The sequence below is a fragment of the Heliangelus exortis genome, chromosome 21 (assembly GCF_036169615.1).
Source record: "Heliangelus exortis chromosome 21, bHelExo1.hap1, whole genome shotgun sequence".
Lineage (NCBI taxonomy): Eukaryota > Metazoa > Chordata > Aves > Apodiformes > Trochilidae > Heliangelus > Heliangelus exortis.
The window spans coordinates 4886633-4908376 of NC_092442.1; the positions used below are offsets into that span (position 1 = coordinate 4886633).

General features: G+C 51.2%; 1 protein-coding gene and 2 long non-coding RNA genes across 4 annotated transcripts in view; 2 read left to right on the forward strand and 1 right to left on the reverse strand.

The window, feature by feature from the left end:
- The window catches only part of POR (cytochrome p450 oxidoreductase), a 28974-nt gene extending 9472 nt beyond the window's left edge, over positions 1-19502 (reverse strand). Inside the window, exons 1-4 of one of the 2 annotated variants that reach the window (XM_071764839.1) lie at positions 19254-19502; positions 17006-17117; positions 7428-7617; positions 717-765 (exon numbers count right to left, since the gene is read on the reverse strand). In XM_071764839.1, coding sequence (XP_071620940.1) covers positions 717-765; positions 7428-7603 — 225 coding nt within the window. In that variant the 5' untranslated portion in view covers positions 7604-7617; positions 17006-17117; positions 19254-19502. Of the gene's footprint in view, positions 1-716; positions 766-7427; positions 7618-17005; positions 17118-19226 lie in introns of both variants that reach the window. The other variant, XM_071764838.1, reaches the window with a different exon arrangement.
- Positions 62-11424, forward strand: LOC139805905 (uncharacterized). The gene is made up of 2 exons (XR_011730045.1): positions 62-6948; positions 10777-11424. It is a non-coding gene; the product is annotated as an uncharacterized lncRNA (long non-coding RNA).
- On the forward strand, positions 12682-17936 carry LOC139805906 (uncharacterized). Its single transcript, XR_011730046.1, has 2 exons — positions 12682-12983; positions 15919-17936. It is a non-coding gene; the product is annotated as an uncharacterized lncRNA (long non-coding RNA).
- Positions 19503-21744: the final 2242 nt, after the last annotated feature.

Here is a 21744-nt window from a genome sequence, read left to right on the forward strand (position 1 = left end):
GAGTCTGCTCTAGTACAGGGCTGCACTCTGGGTTTGCAGCAGAAAAGTCAAGGCCAAGGTGTTAATATGAATGTTACTCTCATCAGGCTCAAAGGGGTGACCCAGGTCAGACTAAAACCCAAAGCAAAGAATAAACTCTCCAGATTTGTTCTGAGCATCAAGGCTGCAGCGTGACTCCTGGGAACAGGGAACCCCCTGGATGAGAAAGCAGACTTGCCTAAACTTTGGGGAAATGCCTAAGCACTGGAGCTCCTGCTCTGCTGCAAGCCAGCTGCTTTGAAGCAGAATGGAAAATAAATCCAGCTCTTGCTTCTTCCCCTGCTTCCTCCTGTGTCCAGCCCAGCAGAGCCAAAAGCTGCCAGCTCTGTGTACAAAAATCCCTGTTCCAGAGTGAGCCAGCTGGGGAAGCAACCACACAGATAAACAACTGACAGCCAACATCTATAAAGTCTCTGCCATTTCCCTCCTGACATTGATCTCATATTACACTTTTTTTTTTTTTTTTTTTCCAACAAATTTTCACTTTAATTTTTTTCTCTAAGAACAACTCCCAGGCACAGACTGAAAGGGTTATTCCTGCCTTCCTCTTTGCAGCAGACATGTGTCTGTATCCAAACCAGTCCCCCCATGCTGACAGCTAGACAGTCTCCTGAGAAAGCTGGGAAGGACAGGAGCTCCCCTGCCTTCCCAGAGAAAGAGAAAGAAGAGATTCTTACCGTCTTCTTCATCTTCTCAATGAAGCTGCTGTCCCTCACGGGAGCTGCTCTGAAAGACAGGAGGAACCACCTTTCAGCTGGCCACGTTCATTCTTTAATGTCAGCAATAAGCAAGTAGTGAAAAAGTGGCTCTGGAGAGCAGTTGGAATCCCCACTGAGCACTCTTATTTCCCCTGCCCCAGGGATACCCATCACACAGTCATGGACCAGGGACTCAGTGCACACCCTGGCCTCACCTCCATCATTAAATCCTCCCACAGGCAGAGCTCAGAACTCAACCCTGAGTGTCAGGAAACCTTTATGCTATTTAACAGCTCTGGGGGTTTCAGAGTTGAGCAGGTTACAAGGATCTGGTAGAGCCACAGTGCTTCCCTGCTTCCCCCACCACCGTGGAGAGGCAGAGGACTGGTCAGGAGCCACGGCCCCAGGGCAGATTCCCCAAGCCTGAATTCACACAGGACTAAAAACCAGCTGTTCCAACCCAAACCAGCAGGCCAGACAGAAATCCCAGAGCCCTGGAGAGCTGATGAACACAACTAATGAGAGCCACAGGACCTCCAGCAAGGCAACCACTGCCTGCTAAGTTCCCTCCGAGCTCATTCCCATGCTGGGGTTTCCATCCTCAGCACAGATGAAGTCTTTTTTATCACTGGGAGGTGCCTCTCTCAGAAGAGGGACAAACCACAGCAGCACCAAAAACATCCCAGAAGAAATCCACACCACCATGGCTGCTCTGAGAGGTAGGGAGCCAGAAGAGCTTTGCTCTCCTAAGCACACACACAGAGTTTCAGTGTCACTGGGTGAAAAAAAACCCAAGCCCTGGGGAGCCAGGAGCCTCACAAGCAGAGGTGGCTGTAGCTACAGTCAGATTAGCCACTGGGGTCTTTTCAAGGCAGAAGGACAAGTGCCAGGAGCTCACTTGCCATCCTCCCCACTGGAGCTTCAGTAGCGTGGAGGAGGAACGTGGGACCCGTTCCCGTTTTTTCTTTCATGATGGAAGAATGCAAGGCTGGGTCTCCTGTGGGAAGAGAGAAGCCTCCAGGCAAAAAACAAATGGTTTTGGCTCCAGCCCATGTGAGAATGTGCAGAGCTCACTAACAGTTTCCTAGATCCTGCAGCCCAGAGGGAGGGAGCTCTGCGGATGTGCTGAGACATTTACAGAGCACACACAGAGGGCAAGGCAGAGGGGGGGACACCCAGCAATGCCTTTGAGCACCCCTTTTCTACCCAATGGTATTGAGGAGCTCTATAACCTGGTCTAAAAGCTCCAAGCACTGATGCAGCCCATGCAGAAGACGAATGAGCCCATCCCAGAAAAGCTGTCCAAGAAGGTTGTGCTCCCAGGAGAGCTCCTTCACACCCCCCACTTTGCTCTCTTGGCACTTAACAGTCTCCCCACGTTGTCATTTGTGCTTTGTTTGGAACAGAGATACCCCAAGCACCCTGAGGAGATGCCCCAACCCTGCCCACCCCACTGCTGGGACTCAGGGGAGCTGCCCCCCAGGCTCAGCTCTCACTTAGCTTCTGGCTCGCTGGTGAAGCTCTTTGGTTTCCTGCCCTGTGCAAATGAGATCCAATTAAAATAGCTGTTGGGTCAACTGCTGAACAAAACACTTTTAAAGGAGGAAAACAAAAAGTTTTAGATCCTTTCAGCATGCTCCCTTTGGAAGAGAAAAGGGTGAAGCACATGGAGCTCGTCTGTTTTCAAAGGAGGCGACCCCGCACTGAAATGTTGTGGTGGAGAACAGGCTGTGGCTCAGACACAGAAGAAATAACGAGTCTGGCTTTTGAATAAAGGCTACAAAACTTCCCAAAATTGCTTCATCAGGGTGGCTTGAAAATCTGAGCTGCAAAAACAGACGCTGAAGACAGAACTGACACACATTTTTACTGCTCAGCCAGGAAAACTTTGAAGAGAAAGTGTGTTTTCAGCAACAACTACTCTTGCAGCTCAGATAGAGGCACTGCCCTGAGCTAAGAGAGTCAGAAGAAGTGACAGGTGGAGAAAAGGGATTAACTCCATTGTTGGAGTGAGTTTTTAGCTCCTACAGATTGCCCACTCTTGGTGAGAACCCACAGCACAAGGGACTCCCAGGGCTTTCTCTCACTTTGATTTTAGAAGAAATAAAGGAGGGGGAAGAAGTTCCCAGCAGCTCAGCAATTACACCAAAGCCTGTATCTCAGCTGAACACCTCCAGAAAGCTCCCATGCTGCTGGCTTTCCTCCCCAAAGCAAATGCCCATCCAGAAGCGAGAAAACAGCTTGGACATTGCAGAGAAATTGCATACTGACAGCAGCATCCCCTCCAGAGCAGCCTGCCTCCCAGCACAGCCTTTCCCCTTCCCTCTCCTCCTGCCCCAGCAGGGAAAAGCATCCTGCCCTGCCCAGTTTTGGGGTGGTAGGAGTGATCCCCCCTGCCCACGGGGCAGATGAACTCACCTCGCCACGGCCGCCTCTTCTTGCGGGGCAGAGTACACGCAGCCCATGGTTGGGGCAAGAAAAACAAAGAGTTGCAGGGCAGCTGTGTGTCTGCACAGGGAGGTGTGGGGGGAAGGCTCTAACTTAGCTCTGGAGCAGCACACACAGAGGCTTTTCCATTCTGCTCCTCCTGGGCACTAAAGCCAAGCGTCAGCCTTTTGTTAAGGAGAAGAGAGCCGGCACAAAAGGTCCCGGCATGGGTCATAGCAGGAGTGGTCCTGTCCTCTCAAATCCTGGTGGCAGAGCTTCAGAAGTTACTGAGTGGATCTGCACAGCCCTGAGAAACTGCAACATCTGGCAGCAGTGGCAGAAAGGAATTAGGAGTGGAGAATGAAACCTCCCAGGATTCTCCACAGCACACGTCCCTCTCCCATCCGCGTGGAGCAGGGGGACGGGACACAAAACCCTCCCCCAGCCTTGTTACCTTGGAAACTGTTTATATCACAGCTGCTTTTATATTTTTTTTTTAAAAAAAAAAAAAAAAAGAGAGAGAAAAGAAAAAAATGTCAAGGCTGTACTTGAATGAAATTATTCCAGACACTGCATGAGCTTCGTGTAACTATGGCAGTGCCATTACAGAGGAAGCTCAAAAGAGTTTGTTCTCTTCAGGATCCCATTAAATTAAATTAGAGGTGCTCTCTCTCTCTCTCTCTAACACACATGCAGGCAGCACAGAGCTAATCAGGCTAAGGAGCTGGAGCAATTCCTGCTACAGGAAGCCCTCGAAGCACCAGGGAATGGCTTTCTCTATAGCTGCAGACCAGAGATAAGCCAATTTCTGCCCCAAACAATGTTATAGGTGGGGGAGAAGGGAGAGAGTGGCACCCAGCACAGAAATCAATGTCTTGCCTGTGCCTCTGTTTGCAAAATTCCAGAGCTGGGACAGTAGAAAGAAATCTGTGATTGTGAAATGTGCAGAGGAGGCACAGCCAAAGAATAAAAATAAATCAGTGCATTCCCCAGCAATGCCACTGTGAGGGAGTGTGGTGACCACGGCTGCACGGCCACTGAGTCCCTCTCCCTAATGTCATCTGCAGAGCAGGCCAAGGGAAAGGCTGCTCTGGTGGTTTTAATTAAGTCTGAAAATGGTCAAAACTCAAGCAATCCTCAGTTGGGAGGGGGGGGATCCCATCCTGCCCCTTGGAAGGATGTACTACAGAGCACAGGTACAGAACTCCTGCAGACAGGGAAGCTCTGCATGTGCTGCAGTCTGCACCTTCTCCAGGGGCTGCAGGCAGGGACAGAGCTTTGCTTGGCTGCAGGGGTGAGGGATCAGCAAGTGCCTGAGCTGTGTTTGAGCCCAGAGATGCAGTGTGACCACTCCAGGGCCACAAAGGCTGGCAGAACCATGAAGTGGGAACCCAGCCCAGGTGCCATCCAGAACCAGGTATTTTGACAGTGCATCTTCCACAGCCAAAGGCAGTTGCAGTGTTCCCTTTGCAGACCCTGATGTGGCTCAGTTGAGGTGTGCTGCTCAGTGGTGACTCCCAAAAACTCCAGGAAGACACCAAGGTGCTGACAGACCCCAGGTTTAGGTTGGAGACTCTTGCAGGCAAACTGCTCAGCACGTTTGTCCTCCAGTCTTCCCAGGCTCAAGCTGAAGTTGGGAGCCAAAGTGACAGAAATGGTCGCCCCAAAACCACCTGGTAAAGCAGTTGAGGACTTTTTGGTGACTCAAGGCAGAACTGGAGAGAATGTGCTGAAGAAAAGCAACAGCTTTGAAGGTCAATGCTCTGCACTTCAGCTGAAGACAGCCCTGCCAAGGGCTCCACAACTCTGGGACAGGCTGGCTCCCAGGGACCTGCCTGCTATCTGGTCAGCCACGGGCAGCAGCTGACACTGCAGTCCTGTATCTTGCCAATTTGCTCATTCATCAGAGAGGAAACTCCACCCCAGACTCAAGGATGACTGGAGGGAAGGAAACCTGAGGCTGAACAAGCTTGTTTGCCCCACTCATTTCCCTCCTGCTTCCAAAAGCCCCATAAAATAACAGTGTGAAAGCAGCAGGAAGTTGCTGTCTCTCTCTCAGAGGATGGATAGGTCCACACTGCCCTCAGACCAGCTTGCTACCATGACCACAGCAGGCAATGGCAGACTCAGGCTTAAAATATGGGAAAACAGCTGTAAAGTCTCTTCCTGTGCCCTTCACCTGCTTAGCTGTCACTTTACCAAAATGAGCTGTGTCAGACAAGCTCCAGAGCAAACCCAACCCTCCAGCCCCAGGTGCTGAGGTCCTGCTGGTACAAGGACAAGCTGGGAACAACCCCCCCAGGGTGGCCAACGAGCTCCTCTGCACCATGACTTCTCTGCAAGGTCACAGCAGCCTCTGGAAGAGCCACACGTGATGGGTGCTGGGTGGAAGCAGTCACAAGGACAGGGAGCACAGGAGCTCTCCCGAGTCCATCTCTGCCGTGTTGGGATCCAATTTCAGACTGACAGCTCCATTTCTCCAGCCAGCTGAGCTGCCAGCACAGGGCAGCCCTTCTCCTTACAGTCCCCAGAAGCCACTACACACACACACACACACACACCCCTCTCTTGCAGGAAAAGAGGGGAATCCTCCCATCCATGCACCAAAACAAACCCCAAGGTGCAGCCCAGCCTGGCTCACTCCCACACATCTGCCTGCCCCAGGTACCACAGCCAGGGAGATTCCTTCCTTTTAAACCCCTCCCAGGAGGAAAACACACTTTCCATCTTCCTGCAATGTCTGGGCATGCACAGCCTGCCTTAGGGTTTGCTCTGAGCTGTGTGCTGCTCTTCCCATTACCTGGGGATTTCACAACAGCCCTGGCATCCCCAGGATGCTCTGAGCAGCAGGCTCTGCCCCCAGAGGAGGGGATCACCAGCTGTCCAGAGTGGAAATGATGAGAGCAAACCTGCTCCTCTTCAATTATGACCTGAATTATGACACAAACACATGACAATGAGCCCTGAAAACTAAAAGCAAAATAACCCATTAAGGGAGATGTCCAGGTCTGAGGTAACAGGCACACAGCTGCTTGCTGTGTTTGATTTAAGGTTTTATACACAAGGTAAGCAAGGGGAGCACCAATCCTCTGCTGAAATGCCCTCACTTATCACCAAATTCCTCATCTGAGCAGCCTATGGACAGGTCCTGCCACAGCTGCTTCCCACACCAGACTGTGACACTTTGAAATGAAGGGCTGATGAGTATTTCTTGCCGGGGCAGCACCCCCTAAGTGCCACGGGGTAAAACCCACCTCATGCCTTGCTGGTGCAATGAATGTGTCAAATCTTGAGCCTCCTGGGAGCTGCCAGCCACAATTTTCTCCTCTCCTTGTGGCACAGCTTCCCAACCAGCCACTCAGGACTGGAGACAGGGGGGCCACAATGAAGGCAGACCCAGCATTATAAACCCAGAGGGTTTGTTGTGTGGTTACCTTCTGGAAAAGCCCAATGCTGGCTCAGACCTTCTCTCTGGGACAAACTGTACCTCCACAGGGCAGAGATCCCAGGAGATTGCAGGGAAAGGTATTGCACAAGGCCAGCTCCTCTAGTCTCTGCTGCAGGGGGTTTCAAACCTCTTTACTGCTCTTAACAAATCTCCAGGAGGAAACAGAAGGAATGAGCTAAAAAGCCCAGCAGAAAACTGATGGGATATGGGACTGAAACAAGGAACTAAAGGCCCCCAGGGCTCCATCAGCACAGCTCCCTCCTGGCCCTACACCCTTTGCAGGGTGAAACAAGGACCTCCCCAAATCCTGATGCAGCAACCTGGCACCAAAGCCAAGCAAGTTTCACAAGAGCTGCCAAGCAGCTCATCATGCCCAGGAACTCTCTCCCAACTCCCCATGACTATTTCTTCTCTTGATAGCTAAGAACAGATAAGATTTCCAACAAGCACGATGCTTAAGAGCAACTCCACCTTTCTGGAGATGCAGCTGAATATTGCTTTTATCAGAAAACACAAATCAGAGCCAAAGCAATCCTTAAAAGTTTTGAAGTATAGCCAGGTGCTCTTCTGCCTTGAAAATTACTGGATTAGGCCACACGGTGGAGTAAAGGCAGAACTGCAGCCTGACTCTTTCACAGGGTTTCTGCATTAAGGTCAACAGCCTAGAGGGGACACAAATATACTTTGGGACTAAAGTCCCATCACCCAGGGACCTCCCAGAATCCAGATGAGCTTCCTGCACATCCTCCAAGGACCCATTGTAAGCAAGGTGGAAAACTGCACCCAGCCTGTGCTGCCTGAGAGTTGTTACTTACACTGATTGCATTTTGGGAAGGTCAGGGATTTCCTCCTTCTTCTTCCGGAAGAAGAACCAGTAAGTGAAGAGCCCAACGATAAGGGAGATGAGAAACACATCTGTCATGCTGACAAGAGAGTCTTGGTGAGCAGTGTTCTGAGGAGAGGAGATGGGTTCCATGCCGGCGTCCCCCATGATGGGCAGAGGCACTGGAAGGCAAAAAAATGAACAGCACAAGTCACACAGTGCCACAAAAGACCAGTAAAGAATGTTTAGAACATGCTTTACCACTCTACATTTACTCCCAGGAGCATAAGGTAGCAATTGTTTGGGAGACTCGGCACCACAAGATCCCTTTGCACCCCAAGGCATCTCACTGCCCCACAAAGCTTTCCTCTTCCTGATCCATCAGATGGGATTTCTGACCCCCTGCACCAGCAGCCCCACATTCCAGCCAGGAGTCCAAGCTGGCTCACCAGGGACTCTTGTACAGCCTTTACTAAAGCCATTACTCCCCACAGAGCCCGTGGGGTGTTAGTGGGGGGAAAACCCTACTCCTCCAGCCACCCCACAGCCCTGGGGCTTTCTGCCTCCTCTCCACAAGGGGATGATGCCCTGGCCCTACTGCTGTGTTTATAAAGAGCAGAGCAGGGCTGTGGCTTGGTACTGCAGGGAGCATCCCCACCTGAGGTCCTTACAACACAAATAATCTGATTTACCCTTCCCCTCCACATGCAAACTGGATTTACTGCCCCCTCTTTTTGAGCCTCTGGCTTCCCAGTCCCCCCCACTCTCTTCCCCAGTTTAACTTCCATCTCCTTAACTCTCCAATCTCCTTCCATCTCCTCCATCTTCCTTGCCAAGGAAGGGTTTCAGTGACCTGTGATTTGCCCATGGCCATACCCAAAGCCCATGCTAGCACTGGGGTGAGCACCCAGCCCCCAGGTCCCCAGCTAGCCCTGTCCTTCCCCCAGGAGCCACCCATTGCTCCCTCCCTCCCTCCCTCCCTCCCTCCCTCCCTCCCTCCCTCCCTCTGCTCTGCCAAAGCTCCCAACACCTCTGACCCCAGTCCAGATCAGAAGATTATCTTCCCAACACACAAGGACGTGCTCTGGCCAAGCAAACAGATAATTAGCTCAAAACTTGATTTCTAAGGGCAAAGTGACTCTCCTCTTGGACTTGGGCATCCTGCCAACCCAAGAGGCCATGGACATTTGAACTTGAACACAGAAAAGTGACTCAAGAGCACTGGAGAGAAAAGACACAGCCTGTGGTAGAGCCACAAGGGGAGATTTAAAGTGTTCAGCAAACCTGTGCCTGCCAGAGTAAAGCTCCCAGATGTGATTCCTGGGGGGCTGAAAGAGAAGCAGCAAGCACCAAGCTGTGCCTGAGCTGAGAAATAAAACTAAGAGAAGTTTAAGGTTAGGCTAACACATTCAGGACCTGGGAAGAAAAGGGAAAGTGATGCTTAGGGAGTGCTTGACAAGGGAGATCACACGAGGTCTGCAAAGAAAGAACTCCCCGTGTTGTTACCCCACCAACAAAAAGTCCAGCTCTGGAGAACACAAAGTCCTCTGCCAAGGGCCACCACCTATAAAATCAGCCCTGTGGAGCACAGGGACAAGTCCACAGCCACCTGGCAGTGATCATGGGTTGGCTTCTGAGTATTTTTTTGCAGACCCATCAGCTCTCAGCCCCACCAGAAGTGTAATTCAGTGCCTGTACTAAGTGCACTGTAAAACTTCCCATTAGGTTCTCACAGATGACACTGAGCAGGGAGGGGAGAAGACAAAAAGAGAGTGATTTGGCTGCAGGAAAGTAAATTGCCTTTTCCTTTCTATCAGGCAGGTCACCCTGTCCCTCTTCCCTCCCCTGCAGACAGGCTTTCCATCACTGGGGCTCAGAGCCAAGCCAGAGCTGGGTGCTATTTCTGTCCAGCTCTAGACTAAACTCTCAAGTCAAAACCTCCACAACTGGAGCATGGATGCCAACAATCCACAGCTCCCAGCAGGCTCCCTCTCCTCCTCTGCAGTGGGATCCAGTAAATCAGTGAGGAGTGGGTCCAGCAGCTGACACAGAGGGAATGCACTGGTGGGGAGGGTAAAAACATCTCTGGTTTCTCACCTCCTCAAGGCTTTTCCCGTGGCACCTATGGCAATGACAAACCTTTCCTCAGAGGAAGACATAAAAAAAAAAAAACAAACCCAAAGATGGCAACCACACTGAGCTGGTTTAGGGCAGGAGCTGCATCCCTTTTTGAGCACCAAATCCAGCACAGGCAGCAGCCAAGCCTGAGGCAAAGCCTCCTTGCAGAGCACAGCAGCATCCCTGGGGACAAGCTGCACCTGGAGAAGAGACCCAAGACAGAAGGGACCCAAGACAGAAGGGACCCAAGACAGAAGGGACCCAAGACAGAAGGGACCCAAGACAGAAGGGACCCAAGACAGAAGTGTCTTTGGTGAGCAGCAGCCCCTGGGGAGGAAAGCAACAGGCTGCATGTCTGACCCCATGGTGATTCCTCTCCCAGTACCTGAGAGCCCAGATGTGGCCATTTGCCAGAGGCCCCTTGGACAAGAGAAGGAATTCCTGGGCTGATCAGCAAGGAGAGGGCTTTGCCTGCAGCAGCAAAGTTTCTGGCCTCCCAGAGCCAGAGGGATAAGCAGCACCTGCAAGGGGTTTTGCTTTTCCAAGCCTCAGGAGGTGGGCTGCTCTCCCAAGCTGCAGTGCCTTGGGAAGAGGCATCCTCAGGAAGCTCCCAGGGGTGCCACGTGGATAGAGCTGGGGGAAGAAGCTGTGCTATCTCCTGGCCTTCACCAAGCTCCAGCACTTCAAAGGGGAACCCTCCAGCTGCAGCCAGACCTCCTGCTCACTCCCCACATCCACAGCCAGAGGGAACAGCACCATTTCTGGAGGTTTACAGATCTCCTGCATGGACCAGAGTCTCTCTTTTTTTTTTTTGTCTTGTCTCTTCATTCACAAGCCTCCACAGCATCAAGGTTCTGTACTGACCTCTGTCCCCAACACCTATTTTCTAGTGATGGAACCAAAGACACAAAAACTGCTTTGCTTTCGTGGCTCCATCTGGTCCTGGACATTTAGGTATTCAAGTTCCATACCTTAGCAACAGGTTTTTCATTTTGCTCCCCCCCTTAGGAAAAGCTTTGCTCCAATGTATTAAGAGAAAGGCAAAGAATGTGGAATTAGACCTCATACTTGCTTTTTTTAGGGGTTGTCATAACTCAGGAACTATTTATTTAACTCACTTCATCTAGCAGAGGAAGATTATTCCTCAATTTATCTCAGTCTTACCTGGCTGGCTGTAACAATTATTTTCCAGCAGTTCACAGCAATTCGTTTCCAACTTTCAGGGAAAAGAAACCTGACTCTTACTTGGAATTCAGCTATCCTGGAAATCCTGTAGTCTCTGGAGGGGCCCTGATTGAATCAGACCAAGTTTTTAAAGAGGAAAAGAAATTTATGATGCAAAAGGAGAAGCTCCCAACAGCAGTTTTAAAGGTTTTTATTTTATCCTCAGTATTTATTATATCTTCAGCCAACATAAGACAGACCCATTGTCCCTTTTTTCTCTCAGTTTTTTTCCCTTGTTTTTTTGTTTGGGTTTTTTGTTTATTTTGAGGGGAGGTTGTTTTTTTTTTTATTTTTTAATCATGGCTCCAGTTCCTGGATCCTTGCTTATGCACACAGTATCTGATGCAAAACAACCACTCTCAGCCAAGACATGAGGCATTTACATCACACAGGAAAGTCACAACATTTGGAAAGACTGCAATTAAAAAATGCTACATTTTAGCACAGCTTTCCAGCCTCTAAATGCAGCTAAACCTCACAATTATCCCAATCACTCTGCAGATCTCCAGGATGCCAGACAGATGCAATTCCTTCTCATGTGAAAAACCATGTCAATGTCAGGCAACTTCATGATTTGCACATGGACTAAGGCTGCTATCATGTCACAAAAATATTAAAATATAAAATAAAAATAAACCATAAATATATATTTATATATTATATAAATATATATTATTTATATGTATAAATCAAAATATAAAAAATAAAATAAAGTATTACAGCAAAACAAGGGGGAAAAGCCCTAAAAGCCAAGTTGCAAGGAACAGAAAAGATCTGGTTTTCTCCCTGCCTTGCACCCAGCTGGTGGCAGCAGCAGCAAACTGTGCAGCAGATGCCCCCAAAGCAGGTAGATAGCCTCAAATCCAACCAACATGCAGAGCAACACCACCTGAAGATGGTTGTGAGGTCTCCTTTTCTGCCAAACACAGGGATGCTTCTGCAAGCCACACTCAGGACCTTCCAGTGACCAAAAAGTTTGCAAAGTTGGCTTCAGAAACTTCAATGTGGGCAGGAAAATGGCTCTTTGAGTTGAATTAGCCTTTTATTTATATAATGCACGTGATGGGTTCCAACTCTCTGGGAACAATCTGGCTTCCCAGTCTCTGGACTGCAGCCTGAGCCTCTTGCTCCACAAACTGAGCAACCAAGCCCTGAACCATCACCAGTAAGCACTCCCTGACCCCCAGCATCACATGAGAGGGAAAGGAGAAGGAAAAGTGCTGAGCAAGCACAGCCCTGAGCTGCTCACTGCTCCCATCTCTGATAACCACAACCCCAGGCTCCACCTCACCACTGCTGAGAGCACCAAAAAGCCCCTGAGCTGAGCCAGCACCTTCCCTGTGCCCTATGGACACGGGGGGCTGGTACCTCCATCTCCCAAGCTGCTGGAAACAGCCAGCTTTCCCAAAGGGAACCAAGCACAGCCCTTTGGACACCTGCAGATAAATCAGGGGAGCTGCAAGCAGCACCTCTGTTTTGCAATATGTGCAGGAAAAAAAAAAAAAAAAAAAAAAAAAAATCAAACTCTGGTGACACAGCCAGAGGAGGAATGGAGTGACACAAACACACAAAGCCTCCCAGACCATTCCCACCCGTGCCAGGGAGTGGAGCAGGGTGCAGCCAAGCCTTCCTCAGCCCAAAGGAAGGTCCAGGTTGTCCCAGCTACACAGCAGGAGGTTTGGAGGCAGGAATGCTTGCAGGAATGAGTGCTTCTTCACCACACACCTGACAGCAAAACCAGCAGGCCACCAACACAAGCCCTGGAGCAGCCAGTTCCTCCTGTTCCAGTCCAGCAAGGATACAAACCACCAGAAAGCAGTCCTGTGGGAAGGAACTGGGAGTCCATGCACACCTAACAGCTGCCACTGGTTCTTCCAGACTGGCTTTCTCCAGCTCTAACTCCCAGTAAAATCCCTGGGGTCAGAAAGTTCTGCTGGGGATGACCCCAAGATCTGCCAGAGTCACTTTGCTGACAAAGAACCAGCCTGAATCATCACAGTATCCCAAACTGGTTTGGGTTGGAAGGAACCTTAAAGATCCCCCAGTTCCAACCCCCCTGCATGGGCAGGGACACCTCCCACCAGCCCACGTTGCTCCAAACCCCATCCAACCTGGCCTGGGAACACTTCCAGGGATGGAGCAGACACAACCTTCCTGGGCAACCTGGACCAGTGTCACAGTGAAGAATTTCTTCCTAAGTCTCCAGGTGGGTATCCATGACCAGACCCCTTCCCCATCACTTGCCCCTAGGATCACTCTTCCTCTCCTGCTGCCCAACTGTGCACAGGAGCACAACACAGATCAGGGACATCATCAGCCTCAAGAAACACTCTTAAAAAAATGAACACAACCACCACTCTGCAGTTTGAAACCAGAGATCAGTTGTTTCCTCTGGCATCATGGCACAGCCCCTAAGTCAGCTTCAGGACAGAGAGGGGAGAGGCTGAGTGGAGATGAGCAGACAGAGCAAATGGAAGCTCCTTCTCTTTGTACAGCACTGACCAAGCTTTAGAAACGACAGCAAAATAAATAGAAAAGAACTTAAAAGCCAATTAAAACACCTGAGAGGGGGAAAAGAAAAGCACTCTCACAGGTCCCCATTCCCATGGGATCTGCAAAGCTTGTGGAAAGCTCACAGAGGAAGCTGCAGGAAGCCCCTGCCACCCCACATGGCAGCTGTGGAGAAGGAAGAGACTGAGTTAGAACCAGGAATTCAGTCTTGTGACCCACAGAGAGGTTTCTGCTTTCACCCACTAAAGACACAAGGCAGGGGGTCAGGAAGAGAAGCCCCACAGGCACGAGCTCAGGAGGAAGGAGAAGGGTCAGAGGCTGTGCTGGAGGTGGCATTTCTGCCCAGACTCCATGTCTGGTCTCTTCTGAATCCCACTGCAGGGAAAATTTTCCTCAGTGGGGGCTGCACAGGCTCCCAGCTTTGGGGGGTTCCCTGGGGAACCCCCTGGCTTCATGGCCCCATCATCAGCTTGAGCAGGGGTGCAGGGCTGACTTCCCCCAGTGCCTGCAGCAACGAGGTCTGGCTTCCACTAGGCACTTCCCTACCACTTCTTTCCTCATGTATTAAAAAAAAATAAATAAAATAAAATAAAATCCCAGCCCACAAACCACTATCAGCTCAGCAAAGAAGGCTGGAAAGCAGCAGAGTTCCAGGAAAGTCATCCCAGCACTTCCAGCAACCCTCAAACCCCAACCTAAAGAGAGGACTGGGCTGCAGCAGCACCTCAAGAAGGGCTCAGAAATACACACCCAATTCAAAACTTCTTTTTTTTTTTTTTTTTTTTGGTAATACACAACAAATTCCTCTCACTGTGCAAGGCCTTTTCCAACCAGACCTTGACACACCAGCTCAGCCATCAGCACAACTTCTATTTTAGACACAAGACAGATGCAGAGTGTGCCTCAGTCAATCTGAAGCTTGAAATACTGCATATTTGAGCTTTCATTGTCACACTTGGGATTTTTTTTCTGGCCAATACGTCTTATTCAAGGACAGCAGAGCAGCTGTACAAGCAAGGAAGAGAACAAGAGGAATGTTTCTGAGGCAGAAAGCAACTCTGCCCTATGGGTATACCAAGGTGGGGCTATGCATTAAGCCCTGAAAAACACTGAACAAAAGGACTTAGAGCATTATCCAACACAAAAAATAATTCAGACTTGCCAAGCTGCCTTAAAAGAAAGCAGCCCAGGATTACTGAATTTGCACACTTCCTTTCAGCAGAGAAAAGCCAATCTCTCAACCTTTAAAGGAAGATGTGAGGCATCTCACCAGCTCAGGTGACTGAACACCTTTTTTCACACAGATTAACATGAGCCAGCACAGAAAAAATGAGTGTTCAGGACTACAGGATAAACAAAATCTGAGACCAGCAGGTAAACTGAACCCCCTGCTAACTAATCCTGTTCCCCAGCCTCCCTTCATCCTCAAAAAAAATCCATGCATCCTGCTTCAGGCATTGTTTGAAAGGGGAGCAGGGATCTCACCACTGCCAATAATCAGGATTTGGGACAAAATGCAGGAGTTTCAGACCACACTTCTGTCAGCTACTCTGGACACAGTGAAACCAACAGCTCAGAGGGCAATGCTGCAAAATCTCAAGAGCAATCCATCCAGGCAGGTATTTTGCATGGTTCAGGTCCTGCTGAAGATATTTGGGGTTTTTTTTCGAGATGAAGAAAGGAATGTTTTTTTTTCCAGCAGCCTCTTCTGCCAACGGTGTCACAGGTGAAAGCTCAGTGAAAACCATCCTCCTCCAAACTGGCTGCTTGCTTACTCCTGCTTCTGTTTTCTGGGGGTTCCAGGTGGGATTTTGCCTGCAGCCACTACATGGAAGGGAGCACTACAGATGGGCTTGGTAGCCACAGGTTTTCCCTTCTTCCACCAGGAAGAGTTTGGGCAGCAAAACTAATTCTAACTCTAATTCTGCTCCACTTTGGGAGGTCTCCTTTGAAGCTAAGAGCTGGAAAAGCATCAGAGGAACATGGTTAAACAGATCCTGCAAAGGTTTAAGAACTGTAAAGACCTCTGATTGGAACAGTCTGGTTTGGGGATTGATTTATTTAAAGAAAACCAGGCACTGTTTGTATGGAACTGGGGCATTTTTTTCTTTACAAGGTTTTCCTGAGAGCATTCCAGACATTATATGCCTGCCTCTTGTGCTGCTGTAAGGGAAGGAGGAGGTACAATTCCTATGTCACCTGGTAACTTGTGACACAGAGAGCTGTCCTGCAGGTCCCAGACCCAAGCTTCACATCTTCTGCCCCCAAAACCCACGTGCAGTCACCCCTGCCTGCCACAGGTAAGACAACTGAGCTGCATTTTATTGTTTTGAACAGCTGTAAAACTCAGAGCACTGGCCAGCCCTGTCCCCTGCCATCACACACAAGGCCATGCACACCCCAGAACATCAACCCTGGACTCAAAGCCAAAAAAGGGACACGAGGCCACAGGACAAGAGAGGAGTCAGGCAGGGAATAAGTGGGGTCACACAGGTTGATCCCAAGCTGCTAGAACATCAGCTTTCCAACCCCACTCCTCCACCCCAGTGCAGTTAATACAAACAGAAGATAACCAGGCAGGATTTTTATTTCCCTTTGTAACAAAAGCTCCTCCTCTTACCTCCCAACAGTTACACAGGCAGCTCTGTTACACAACCAGGGCTTGCACAATCCTTGCAGGCTTACTCCTCCAAAGCTTAGAGTTTACTAGAACCCAGAGATGCTAGCAATGACCCATGAAAGCCACTCAACAGCTGCATTTCACAAGCAGCCATGCAGCAAGATCCAGCATATTTGCCAGCAACACAAAGACAGAGCTACCAACACCCTACACTGGTTACTAAACCTTCCCAGCAGACTTGCACAGGCACTGCCAGAGCCAGATTTTCCAAGGAGAAAAATCCAGCCCCATCTTTAACTCCAAACTTCCCCATCTCCCCTACTCCATACAGCAAGAATGGACAGTCAATAATGCTGTGTAATGGCTTGCAAAGGAATAATCAGGCACCACAGGGTAAACTCAGCTGCTCTTTGGACTTGTGGCCCCTGTGAAGTCACTGGATGTACAAGCTCCACTTTGCCTCCTTCCAGACTCCATGGGCAATCAGCAGCACACAACTGAGTTCAGTGCTGAGAAGGAGCAAGAGATTAGGAACAGCCTGTGGTTAGGTTCTGATAGATGAAATTTCAACCTCTATAAAAAAGCAATCTTGTCAGAGGTGTAGCTGTCACTACAGGGCTCGTGACTCACTCTTAACAATAGTGTATCATGTAATAGCCATCTCACTACCTGGATCAAATGATGACATTGGGAAAACAACTTATGCAAGTTCTACAAACTGTGTTTTGTGGGGTAGGAGAGCCCACGTCAGGAAACAGAACAAAGTCCAGTGTCAGTGGGGGTAACTGCTGGGTGGCTTTCCTTCACACCAGAGGAAAGGGATGGGGAGGAGATGGCAGGAGAGCAGACCTGAGCAGGGAAGCCTTTTCCTTCCTCCTCCAGGACTGAGCAAACACATTATCTTGGTTGCCAAAAGAAAAGAGTAAAGATCAAATAAGATTCCAGCCTGGATACAGTTCCAGAGGCTGCTTTTGCTACAGGTGACCTGGGTAAAGCAACCTCATTCCCAGCTCCTGGTTTGTCAGGTCTCACTCCCCAAACCCAACTGCAGGCAGAGATGCTTTGCAACCTGTGGGAGCCCAAAATAAGGAGCTTACCTTGTACCAATGGCTCTGCAAGCAAGCACTGAGGAGCTCCAGAGTGTTGAGGAGCAGGGAAAGCCTCCTTCAAGCCAAGCTTTGGTTGTATGGCCTTGCTGGGCTCCTCCACCTGCTTTGGAAGAAACAAAAGTTGCAGGAGGCACTTCCTTGCTCAACCCTGGCTACCTGGAAGGTACCACCCCAAAGGTTTTACTGTCTCAGAATTAGAGCAGAACTAATTAACAGGATTAAGCTACCTGAGTAACACTACCTCCTCCTTCCTGCCCACTCTTCACCAAGCCTTTGACACCAAATCAAAAGGAAGTGCTCAGTTCTGTCAGGTTTTGGGGTGGTTTTTTTTTCCTGTAACACTGGTACCCTCCCTACTTCTTGCCCACTTTATGGGCAAGTAGCTTGGAAATTTAGTTCTGGTGCCCCACCACATCCACACACAACACACAGGACTCCCCAAATCCTGACACTCTCTGTTTCAGAGCAGTCAACCACCATAAGACACCCCAGGAGTAAAACCAAGAGCTGCACCAGGACAACACCAGGATCTCCAGGAGGTTCCTGTCTCACCAAACCTTCCCCAACAAAACACCAATTTCCTCAACTCCAGCAGATGAAGGAAGCTTGCTTCATGTCTCATCAAGATTTCTCTGAGAGCTACAAGAATACTGAAAGAAAGCCCAGTCCCTTCTCTTCAGCAACAGGGACAGGGATGGGTGCATCACTGCACCCCCTGAGCTGGCAACAAAATGTTAAATCCTGCAGCTCCTCAGGATGGTCCACAGGAAACATGAAGCCCTTTGAAAGAAGTCTGCACCAACACTGTATCACTTCCAGAATCTAGAAAGGAAGACTTCATCTTTCCCTGAGCTTTTCCAGCTTCTCAATTGGGTAACTGTTTCTGCTTATTAAAGAAAGCTGGAACAGCACAAACCCACTTCACTTCTCCAACTTAATTTAGATTAAGCAGAAAACCAGTGGTTCCTCTTCTCTGTATACATTCCACCAAGCATTACTATTCCTTATCAGGCTCTGAAAATTAAACCATGGTCTGGACACCCCCAGACCAAGCTGTATCACCTGTGCTTGGTGATGAATCCAAGAACCAATTGAATTGATTCTAATCAATTCAATCAATTCCACATTGAAGACTAACTCCCAACCCAGGTGTCTTCACCCCTTCCAGCTTTAATATTCCCAAACATGCTTTCTTCTCCATTCTTTCCTTTTACAAGCTCATTCCCTAAGAGGCAATTTCACTCTCCAAAGCAAGTCCACCAGGAAAAAGCAAGGGCAGCCTTCCAACACCCCAAAAGTTGATAAAGGGAAACAGGCAGAACAGCAGAAAACCAGCCCAGCGTGCAGCAAAGGTGTCAGATGCCAGGAATAACTTTCTGCAGAGAAGGGCCAGGAAAAAAAAAAAAAAAAAAAAAAATCCATTGAAGGCTTTTAACCAGCAAGCCCAGGGCAGATATCACCCCAGAGCACCCCACTCCAGGCTGCCATCCCAGAGGTTCTGTGAGGAGCAATGTGGGGGACACGCAGGGCCCCCCATCCCATGGCAGGGATCCCAGGGTGACAGGGGTGACAAGGGACCTTCCAACCAACGAGGGGATCACTCACACCAGACCCCCCCCAATAACAGGGGGCTCTGATCAACACAGTACCCCTAAATATCAGTGTGTCCTGCCACACCAAACCCCCTCCTCACCCACGGGACCCTCATCCCAGTCCTCCCAGTAACGGGGAGCCAATTCACCCCAGACCCCCACCTAACAGTGTCCATTCACCCCAGCCCCCCCATCACGGAACACGGACCATCCCCTCTCCATCACAGGGGACCCAGGTGTCCCAGCACAGATCCCCTCAGCCACAGGGGACCCATCGGGCACCCGCACCAACCACAGGGGACCCATCGGGTACCCACATCAACCACAGGGGAACCCCGGGGCACCCGCATCAAACTAAGGGGACCCTCCCGGGCACCCTCATCAGCCACAGGGGACACCCCACCCCACCCCCCCCCATTAGCCACAGGGGACCCATCGGGCACCCGTATCAACCACATGGTACCCACAGGTCACCCGCATCAACCTAAGGGCACCCCCCGCGCACCCGCATCAGCCACAGGGGACCCCCGGGCCCGCCCTCCCGGAACCACCGATAGCTCCCGACCCTCCCTCAGCCATAGGAGACCATCCCCGAGTCCATCTCCCCCAGAACCCACCCCAGTTCCCGGAACTCCCCTACCCACCGCCAAGTCCGGTCCGGTCCGGCCCGTGGGACGCTGGCCCCGCAGCCCCGGGGAGGCCGGCACGTAGGGCGGATCGCACCACTCGGACACACTGGAAGGGGGGGGGGAGGTGGCACACCACGCTCCGCCTCCGCCGGTCGCCAATAGGGTGGCAATGGAGATCCCCCCCTCTGCGGGGCAGCGGTTGGTACGGCCCCGAGGCGCCGGGAATGCGGGTGTTAAAGGGACAGGGGACAGCGGGGAGGGCTGCGAGGGTCGAGGGGGGGGGGCGGGCTGAGGGAGGGGTGTTGGGGTCAGGGTGGGCTGGGGGTGCTGGGAATGGGGTTAGGGTGAGAATGTGCGGGCAAGGGTGAAGGGTATCAGGGTGCAAGGGCTCGGGGTGATGGGGCACGGTGGGGGTGTAAGCAGGGGGGCGAAGTGGGGGTTGGGTGAAGGTGTGGGGTCAGGGTTAGGGTTTGGGGTCAATACTGGGGTGAGGGTTTGGGGTCAGGTCACAGCCACCCCACCCCAGGGAAGGAGGGGATGCTCCTCCTGAGCAGGCAAAAGCTCCCGATTTAACCTCAAACCAGAAGCTGGGGATGGGGATTTGAGGGTCTTTACCATAACGCCAGGGAGTTGGCACAGGCAGCTCTGGAAACATCCCCAGTGATCCCAGCAGAGCTCTTGTGACCCGAACCCCCAAACCTCAGCTCCCACAGGCACAAAGGGACTGGTGCTCCTCTATCCTTTTTCCACGAGGCTGGATCAGGCCAAAAGCAGGAATACATTTGCCCTGAACCCCACTGACACCCCCCCCCCCCCTGTGGCCAGGTCAACTCAGGGCTCATTCCCCTCCCTCAGTGCTGGCACACCCGAGGTCACGGTCCTGTTGCTGGGTTGACGCTGGATTCCAAGTCAATAAAACTCCCAGGAAAATTGCAGAGTCCCGAGCTGGGGCCAGAAGGCAGCTGAAAGGCTTGGAGGGGTGCAGGGAGGGGGCACCAACCCGGAAAGCACCACCTCCTGGGCCACCCCAGTGATGTCTCCCCCTGACAGTGAAGCAGAGGGCTCAGGGTGGGGGGGGCTGCCACCCACATCGGGTCTGGGATTGACCCAGTGGAATGTCCCTGAGTGACTCCAGTCTGTGACTGTCCCCTGCAGGGTGAATGGCCACGGGTTAACAATCACAGCAGCCAGGATGCCAAATCCCTGAGGGGATGGTGATCTGGGGTCACCCCTGGCTCATCAGGTGCCGGGAGTGGGGACAGGCATCACAGCACACCCTGTGCCATTGTCTTCCTAGTGGGGAAAGGGGCTGGACTCCAGTCACACCCAGCCCAAACGCCTCCCTGACTCTCCCACCGCAGGTTGAGGTTGGAATTTTGGCTATGGAGTCTCCATGGTGCGGGCAAACCAACCAGGACTCAGCGGGACACTGATGGCAGCTTCCCTGTGTACCCACAGCTCCTTTTCTTTTGCACCGTGGTGGCTGCGAGAAGGGCAGAGGGGATGGAGCTGGGCTTTCCCAGAGCATCCTTCCCAGTGGAGGACCACTGCCCTGAGTGCAGGGGAATGCCTGGATCAGCTCCCAGGACTCTTTGTCACTCTCCAGTGACCCTCTGAGGACATGGGGGCAACCCAAGGGGGCTCTCCAGAGTCACTGTTCACCCCACCTCCAGGGCAGATGCAGTCCTGACCTCCCAAGAAGTGGCAGCTTCGCCATGAATACACCAGAGGCACATAAAATAACAAACCTTAAGGGACAAGCCATCCCAGGTCCCAGCCTGAGCTGGGCATTTATTGATTTTTTTTTTTTTTTTTTTCCCAACTTGCTTCAGAACTGTAATTCTTTGTCTCCCCTCGAAGGAAATGACCTGGTATTGCAGCATGCGATCAGGAACGTTTCTCTGAGCTTAAACAAATGCCCAACGAGCGGATGATTTCCACCTTCTTGTCCCACCAATTTAATGCCTCCTTTCAGCTTTCAATCGCGTTTGCAAATGTCTCATCCCGACCCCTTCCATGTGTTCCAGTACTTTTCCTTCCTTGGGTGAGGATTTCTGGGTTTGCCACCAACCCTACAGACTCGAGACTTGATTCCACCGCTGGAGAAGGAGAATCCTTGCCCCATCGGAATGCTGGCAGGGATAGGAGCCTGAGGGCCCCCTGAGGCAGGGCCGAGTCAGGAGGGGGCTCCACGGCTCTTCCCTAACCCGATGGATGTGGATTCTAAAGAGCTCTGATGGGAAAGGAGGCAGGGAAGCAGCAGCCAAGCAATGAGCAGGAGCAACAGGGGCCGGGCTGCCTGTCTGCCTGACTTTCTCTAGAACATGGGCAGGAAATGGGGAGAATATTGACCCCTCTGTGTTCCACCCCTCTGGGATCCCCCAGCACCCCACAGACACTCCTTTAGGTCCTCGTACTGGTACTAAAAATAAATCCTCCTGGTCTGCTCAAACCGTGGCAGCGTGCCTGGGGCTGGAGGCCGAGTCTGCGACGGGGAGGACTGCCT